This window comes from Prunus persica, chromosome G2, assembly GCF_000346465.2.
Source record: "Prunus persica cultivar Lovell chromosome G2, Prunus_persica_NCBIv2, whole genome shotgun sequence".
NCBI classification, from domain to species: Eukaryota; Viridiplantae; Streptophyta; class Magnoliopsida; order Rosales; family Rosaceae; genus Prunus; species Prunus persica.
The window spans coordinates 9,263,648-9,272,299 of record NC_034010.1 but is presented as its reverse complement, the minus strand read 5'-3'; the positions used below and the strand labels follow the sequence as shown (position 1 = coordinate 9,272,299).

Genomic DNA, 8,652 nt, shown 5'->3' with positions numbered 1-8,652 from the left:
AATTTTAATTAAAAATACCATCCTTTCCCAATTTTTGTACAACTATCACCTATAAATATAAAATTATTGCCCACTTATTGCTGAATTTTCACAAGTTCAGAAATTTTGGAGAGAAGAAGCTCACACAGCTCTCTCTCTCTCTCTCTCTGGCACAGCTCTCTTTCTCTTTGGTATCTGTCTATCACAGCTCTCTGTGTCTCTCTTGGCTCTCTCTATCTTGGCTCTCTCGCTCTTGGCTCTCTCTCTCTTGGCTCTCTCTCTGTCTCTCTCTTTGCTCTGTTTCTCATAGCGCAGCTGTCTCTCTCTAGCTTCGTTATGTCCCTTTCTCCCCTATTTGATCTCTTGCTCTCTGTTTGGAATCGCGAACCCCTCCCTTTAGCTATGTCTTCTGAATAGCTGCTTGCAACCTTGAAGCTCTACTGGATTGCCGACCTCGAAAAGGTAGTGTTGATGGTTATTTTCTTAATATCAGTATTATGTGAAATGGGTTATAGTTTGATTGTTTGGGTTTGTGTTAAATTCGTTTTGGCTTTAATTTATTTGGGTTAGGTTTTGTTGAATATTCATGCTCATTCATCTGGGTTTGTACCAATTGCATTTAGATTGGTCTGGATATGTGAATCTTGAAACTTGGGAATTTCTATTTGATGTAGTAGATCTGTATAGTGTGATTCTGATGTGTTCCTCTTATTTTACAGTCGTATTGCTGTTATATTGCCATTATATTGCCTATATATTGCTGTTATATTGTGGTTATATTGCTATTGTATTGTATGGTTATTGTGGTTATATTGTGTGAATGAAATGTTGTTTTGTCATGGTCAGAAATGGAGACAATTGTTATTCTCGTGTGCTACAATGGAAAATGGGTCACCTCGAAGAAGATGTGCAAATACGAAGGGGGTGACTCAAAAGGCTTAATAGTTCCACGGACCATCAATTTTGCTGAACTGTTGGACCGTGTGCATCAGATTGGTAATACAAACAGCAGGGAAGACAAGGTTTGCTTAAAATTCTCAGTTTTGGTGGCCTCGAATGAGTGGAAGCACATAAAGATTGAGGACGATGATGATGTCAATTTTTTTATGAAGTACAATTCCGAGGTAACACCTTCAAAACTAGCTCCCTTACTCGTGAGTATAGAAGATAAAGGACTGACAAATGATGTAGTTCATAGTATGCATATCACGACAGATAGTAGTCGGATGGGTCATTCTTCAGTTGCCATTGTTGAAAGCAATGAAGTAACTTGGAATAATACAAATGTCACTGATTTGGGAGGTGAAGTAGGGACAGATTTTATGGATATGATTGATTTTAGCGAGGTGGAGGAGATGCATGGTGGTGATAATGGTACTGAAAGAAATGAAGTGTCAGTGTACTCTGCCCCTCCTAATTTGGGGTGCTTGAACACAGCTGCCCAGTTGCCAAAAATACGTTTAGGAGGAGAATCTGAACCCACTCGTCAACATTATTGGAGTCAAATGGGTGAACAAAATCGGTATAATGCAGTCGGTGTAAATGATGAAGAAGCATATTTGGACAGCGGGTTTTCACGAAGCGATTGGAATCCGAAAATTACAGTTGGGCAAATTTTCTCTAGTAAGAAAGCATTGTTGACGGAGTTACGGTTGACGGCATTAAGAGGCCACTTTGAATTTAAGGTGCAATTCTCTTGCACTAAGAGGTTGCTTGTGGTTTGTTGTCAACGTCCATGCCCATGGCGGGTCCGAGCATCGAGAATTGGAGAATACAGCTTCATGATTGTGAGGTGTACAACTGTCCATGAATGTGATTTGAGGTTCGTAAGTGACAAGCATCGTCAAGCAACCGCAGCACTTGTAGCCACTTCACTTAAAAGGAAGTTGAAGGATTGTCGGACAATATACACACCAAGTGACATTATGAGAGATGTGAAACACAACTTTGGTTGCACCATCCATTATTCGAAAGCTTGGAAAGCAAGGGAGTTAGCTCTATTGTCCATTAGAGGATCAGCGGAGGAGGCATATTATATCCTTCCAGCTTATTGCTATGAATTGGAGCGTATGAATCCCGGCACAAAAACACACATCCGAACTGATGAGAACAATCACTTTGTGTATTTATTTATGGCGGTTGGCGCATGTATTAGAGGGTTCCGTTCTTCCATGCGCCCAGTGATAGCCGTGGATGCCACTCATTTAAAATCCAAGTACAAGGGTGTTATGTTTGTAGCAAATGCATTCGATGGTAATCGAAATATATATCCTCTTGCTTTTGGGATCGGGGATTTGGAGACGGATGCATCATGGCATTGGTTTTTCACTAAACTTCATGAAGCCATTGGTGAGTGTCCCAATCTTGTTATTATTTCTGATCGCAATGTTAGCATAGAGAATGTGTGGAACAAAATTTTTCCAACTGCACAACATGGCATATGCTTTTATCATATGAAGGGGAACATGAAACGCACTTGCAAGTTGAAAAAGCGTGATCACATACTTATGCACTTTGAGAAGGCTGCGAAATCTTATTCCATTGCTGAATTTGATTGTCATTTTCGCAAGATAAAGCGAAAGGAACATGTTGCTCAATATCTTGAAGAGGCAGGGTTACATAAGTGGTCTAGAGCTCACATGGATGGACGCCGCTACAATGTAATGACAACAAATATTGCGGAGTCAATCAACTCAGTCCTTAGGTTTGCAAGAATGCTGCCAGTGGTTCATTTGCTAGGGGAAATTGTTAATCTCCTTGTGAAATGGTTCACCGAACGTCGTGAGTTGGCTTTGAATTGCACAACAACATTGTGCCCCAATTTTGGAGAGAAGAAGTTAAGGAACAGGTTGGAGGATGCTGCAAGGATGAATGTGGTTAAAGTTAATAATGCACAGTACAATGTTTTGGACGGTGATATGGACGGCCTCGTAGATTTGACGAACAACAGTTGTAGTTGTAGAAAGTTTCAGCTTGAGCAGCTACCTTGCAAGCATGTAGTTGCAGTTTGCCGCTTCTTGAAAGTAAGTGTATACACAAAGGCTTCTCGGTATTACACTCGGAAAACCTGGATGGATGCTTATTCGGATAGCATCTACCCGGTACAACCTCACGGAATGTGGGATACTCCTGAAGATGTTCGAAGTCGAGTTGTGCTGCCTCCCATGGCAAGGGTCATGCCAGGCAGACGAAAGAAGTTAAGAATTCCCTCGCAAGGAGAGGGCACCATTAGAAGAAAGTGCTCAAGGTGCGGTTCCGCAGGCCACAATAAAAGCACCTGTAAAAGCAATATTCCATTGCGCAATGTAGCTTAGACAATATGATTTGTGTTGCTTTAGTAGGTCATGTCAACTCTACTTTTATTTGTGGTGGGTTTCGTGGTATGGTGAATGGGAATTCTTTTAAATTTGCATTATTTGGGTTGCATTGCTACAGCATGCTGTATTGCTGACAAATTGCTATTATATTGACCTTTTATTGTACCGGTATTGCTTTCAGATTGCTATTATAATTTCAGTGCGAAATTAATGGGACTGGAATGTTTAGTAGGTCATGTAAACTCTACTTTTATTTGTGGTGGGTTTCGTGTTATGGTGAATGAGAATTCTTTTAAATTTGCATTATTTGGGTTGCATTGCTACAGCATGCTGTATTGCTGACAGATTGCTATTATATTGACCTTTTATTGTACCGGTATTGCCTCCAGATTGCTATTATAATTTCAGTGGGAAATTAAAGGGACTGGAATGTAATTCCAAATGGATCCTAAACATTAAAGTTCTTAGAATTCCTATATTACATAGTTACTGTGATACTCCGACTATACCTTCTTTTTTTATTACAAATTCGGCCGATGCATAGGCCAGATGTGGGGCAAATACAAGGTGAAATGTCCTGTGTGTTTGACTGCATATACTTGTTGAAAGAGCATTACGAATGTCAACCTCAATAGATTGCTCATGTCTTGCCAAGAACACTCTTGAATTTATGCAATGTGCCCAAGCCAATCCCAAAGCTGGACTCACCCGTCTGCCTGATGTGTCCAGGGACTCCAAGTTTCCCAACCTCACCCCATTCACTCCATCATGTGGCCCAATAAAATCCACCACTTGGTTGGTGACAACCAACGCCAACCCAAACTTATTTGCTAAACCCTTCAATGTCCCAGATATGTTGAAGAACATTTCAGACCGCCGTTTCAAATCTGCCGGTGTTGTCTGATACTGTGATCGGAACAATGCAGCAATGGAATCAATGACAATGAGTTTCACAGGTAGGCGGGTGTGATCAATGGCAATAAATGCTTCTATGTCTCCAAGGACATGGATGAGTTCTTGAGCATCATGAACACCATGAACATATATGTCTTCCAATGGCTCCAACCTTATTAAGTTGGGGTATGATGCATGATAAAGGTTGCCTAGTTGTTGCAATCGACGAAATGGGAAGCTGAATTCTGTGAATATGTAGACGGAGGAGCCCCCTAGTCCGCCATGTGAGGGTGGGAGCTGAGCTCGTACCGTAAGTTGGAGACAAAGCTGCGTCTTCCCAGAACCACTCTCCCCTACTAATTCTGTTATGGACTTGCAGGGTATCCCACCCCCCAAGCAGTGATCTAGTATTGGGCATCCAATGGATAATTTAGGGGTTGAAAGAGGAAGGAGCATGAGGTTTTGGGGTGTCATGTTTCTGTAATTTAGGGGGGGATGTGATGGTGCTACAAGGCATGCATTATATATATATAGAGTTCATTTTGAAGGTCTGTACTGTAGGCCATCTGTCTTTTAAGGGATGTATAATTCATCCTTTTTTCCAGGTTGTAATTACTTTTTTGTTTATTTATTAGTATTTTTTTGGACCATATAATTTAAAACTTATTCTGATGCAGTACGTCCTGTAATAGGATCATATTGTATCTCTATCACCACTCTATTGTACTGATATTGACATAATAGTGCCACTATCCGCATATTTATTGCATATTTATTGCTGCTATATCGCCACAGAACTGGAGACCGATAAACTGTATACGCACAAATACAAATACAACAACAGGCTTCATCATTCCATAAAATCCTATTTCCAAACTTACATAATACAACAACAGGCCACCCCATCGTTACATAATACAAAAATACGCCACCTCATAGTTCCATTTCCCTGCTGTTGACAAATTCGAAGTTGCATACTCTTCAAGTGCGGTGACCGCGACCCATGAAATTCATGACCCCGGCCACAGTGATGTAGGCCCAGTTTCCTGCCGGATCCACAATTTTTGCAAATTTACGAAATAGTTCGAATCCCCTTTCCACTTGTTCTTGCTTCAACTTGGCCATTGCTTCTGATTCCTTGAATACCATAATTGCAGTGGCAGGGGCAATTTCAATTTTTTCTTTCATTCTCTTTATATGTAGGAGATGCATGCGCGCATGATAACGAGAGCGAATTGTGCGGTTTTTTATGACACCCCATCTAGCTTGGCCCTCCACAATTTTTGAAACTATCTCTGCATGAAGATTTTTCCAAAACATGGTATTGCCTCGACATTGCTGTATGCCATGGACCAAGTCTGCAGGGAGTGAATTCGGTGACTTGGCTTCTGTTTCAGTCTCCCCTCCTTCAGTAATTGAAAGCGTTGGGTTTGGTGTGAGGTTATGGTCCATGGTCTTTGATATTTATTGTTGCCTGGTCTACAACTTCCTTGGAACAACAGGGGACTAAATGCGATGTGAGTGAAATCAGTGGGGAAGGTAATGACTGTAAGCAGCAGTTAATGTGATGGAAGTTTTCTGAGCCAAACAGCTGGGTTGATTAATATAGGTAGGTTTTAATGACCAAACCAGTAAGTCAGAGAGTTATTGGCGGGAGGGATTAGGGGGAGTAATTGGCGGGAGGGATTGGCGGGAGTGTTAGGCGGGATAGTATTGGGCGGGATAGTATGGGCGGGAGTTATTACCCAGGTTGACTTTATGCCTTTTTGTAATATATTTGTATGTTGGACGTTCCGAACTTGGTAATTTTCCCATTATGTATTTGAAATAAGGGAGTTGCCTATTTGCCTAATTCACCACCTCATTCGAATTGACCAATAATGGTTATTGTCTGATTTCTCATTTCAGCAATCTCAATTCGTTTCCATTTTGCCATTTTTCATATTTTCCTATTTTCCATGTGTCATCCAATTTTTTAATTTTTCATTATTTTTTCCTATTCCCTATTTTCCTATTGTGCAATTTCCTAAGTTTCCTTTTGTTCTATTTCCAGTTGTCCAATTTTTCAATGTTCCCATTTCCCCCCATTATGTACTTAAAAAAAGTTGCCTACTTTGCCTAATTCAGACAGTCATTAAAATTGTCCAATATGGTAATTGTCTTATTTCCCATTTCCACAATTTCAATTCGTTTCCAGTTTTCTGATTTTCCATGTGTCCCTGTTTCCTATTTCCATTTTTCAAAATTTAACATTTTGTCCAATTATCCAATGTTTTTATTTCCAATTCGACTATTTTCTAAGTTCCTTTTTTTCCAATTTCAAATTTTTCATTTTGGTAACTGTCCTTTTGTTCAATTTCCAATTTTGCTATTTTCCAAGTTGCCTTATTTCCTATTTTTCATTTATCCAGTTATCCAATATTCCATTTTTCCAATTTTCCAATTTTCAATGTCCCAATTTGCTTATTTGCCTATTTTCCAAGTGTCCTTTTTTCTTATTTACTATTTCGAATTTTCGACTTTTCATGTTTTCAGAGTTTCCTTTATTTCCTATTTCCTTTTTGCCTATTTTCCTATTTTCCTATTTTCATATTTTCCAAGTTTCGTTTTGTCCAATTTCAAATTTTCCAATTTTCCAAGTTGCTTTCTTTTCCAATTTACAATTTCCAAATTTCCTATTTTCCAAGTGTCCTTTTTTCCTTTTTCCAATTTTCCTATTTTCCAACTGTCATTTGATCATATTGCCTACTTTCCTGTTTCCAATTTTTCCTTATTTCCTTTTTCCAATTTTCGAATTTTCCAACTGTCATTTGATCCTATTGCCTAGTTTCCTGTTTCCAATTTTTCCTTATTTCCTTTTTCCAATTTTCCAATTTTCCAACTTTCCATTTTTTCGTATTTCCGATTTTCCAATTTTCCATTTCTTCAATTTCCAATTTTCCAAGTTTCCTTATTTCCCATATCCAAGTTTTAAGTTTTCACTTTTCCAAATTTCCAATTTTCGTGTTTTGCTATTTTCCTATTTTCCAATTTTGTGTTCTGAAATTCGCAATAAATGCTTACTTACATAGTCCTATTTTGGGTTCCAATCCACAATTTCCTGTCTCCCATTCAGGTTTGGTTTTTTGTCGTTTGGAAGCCAATTTTATTGTTGTTAATGTCATGTTGTACTGCTGTAACTTACAGCCAAGGAGTTAATGGTGTAGTTTTGAATCCCATCAATTTAATGCACCAACACAAAACCCAATTTACCTCATATAAGTTCGTACATATAACTGAACCTTCCTATATAGAACTGCAACAGAGGCACCTTCTTAACGGGAAAGGTAATTAGTCTTACTGAAAGGCAAATATTCTCCACTCAACCTAACCATATAGTCGTTTGCAACTGGAGACTGAATGTACCTCTATTTGTTTGGTTGCAGGCAACAGCTGTGAATTGTCCCCAGTAATACTTCAACATGTCAGATGTACGCCCTCCTAACGAGCATGTGAGTTACCCGGGGGACCAGCCCTGGCATGTGCCATTCCCATCTCCACCTCGGACTCCCAATCATGATCCCACTTCATCTGGAAGTGAGGCTGACACTCATGATCCGCTTGACAAAATCTCTGCCGTCAAGCACCACCTCCAATATATGTCAAAGGCAACGGATTGGTGGGAGAGTAAGTGCGATATTCATGGCCAAGTTATGGGAAACTTGGCCAACAAGTTGAACAAAGCATACGCTGGAGAGGTGAAGCAAGCTCTTAAAGCAAAAAGTCGGAGCAAAGAGTTAGAGTCCTTGAAGTTGAAATTGGAAGACACAAAGAAAAATGCCCTCGAAACATTCACACAATCTGAAGAATATAACCATGAAATGGTTGAATGTTTCAACAACGGCTTCGAAATGTTCCGAGATTATGCTTCGGTCATCTCACCAGACCACAATTGGAGTGAAATTGATGTAGCTGGTGTCTGGCAGGTACTGAATATGGGTTCTGATGGAATGGCTCATCATAGCCTCGTGCATGCAGCGAGAAGAAAGGACAAAGACAGGGATCTTTTGATGGACCTGTAGTAACGGTGAATGCTGCTTCAGTTTATCTCACCCGAGTACATGGATCTTTTGTTGCCTTCATTTTCCCTTCGCGGGATAGATAGTATTGTTCAGTTTGGGAGGCGATTTCTTTCGCATGTGTGAAATGTTGTCTGTAATGTGTATGTATTGTATGTACATTGACTTAATATTGCATTTGTATTGTGTTTGTATTCCCTTAATACTGTAATGTGTATGTATTGTATGTATATTGCCCTAATATTGCCTTTATATTGTACTTATATTGCCCTACTATTGCCTTCGTATTGTATATTTATTGTGGCCATATTGCCCTACTATTGCCTTCGTATTGTATATTTATTGTGGTCATATTGCCTTCGTATTGCCTTCGTATTGCCTTTGTATTGTAGGCATATTGCCCT

General features: G+C 39.5%; 3 protein-coding genes across 3 annotated transcripts; 2 read left to right on the top strand and 1 right to left on the bottom strand.

Annotated features, from left to right (window-relative positions):
- On the top strand, positions 346 to 3,293 carry LOC109947290. The gene is made up of 2 exons (XM_020557223.1): positions 346 to 441; positions 826 to 3,293. The coding sequence occupies exon 2, from the start codon at positions 828 to 830 to the stop codon at positions 3,291 to 3,293; it is 2,466 nt and encodes an 821-aa protein (XP_020412812.1). The 5' UTR covers positions 346 to 441; positions 826 to 827.
- Positions 1,064 to 8,251, top strand: LOC109947288. Its single transcript, XM_020557221.1, has 2 exons — positions 1,064 to 1,103; positions 7,616 to 8,251. The coding sequence occupies exon 2, from the start codon at positions 7,652 to 7,654 to the stop codon at positions 8,249 to 8,251; it is 600 nt and encodes a 199-aa protein (XP_020412810.1). The 5' UTR covers positions 1,064 to 1,103; positions 7,616 to 7,651.
- On the bottom strand, positions 3,783 to 4,921 carry LOC109947289 (DNA repair protein XRCC3 homolog). Its single transcript, XM_020557222.1, has one exon. It carries the CDS (start codon positions 4,662 to 4,664, stop codon positions 3,783 to 3,785), a length of 882 nt encoding a protein of 293 aa, XP_020412811.1. The 5' UTR covers positions 4,665 to 4,921.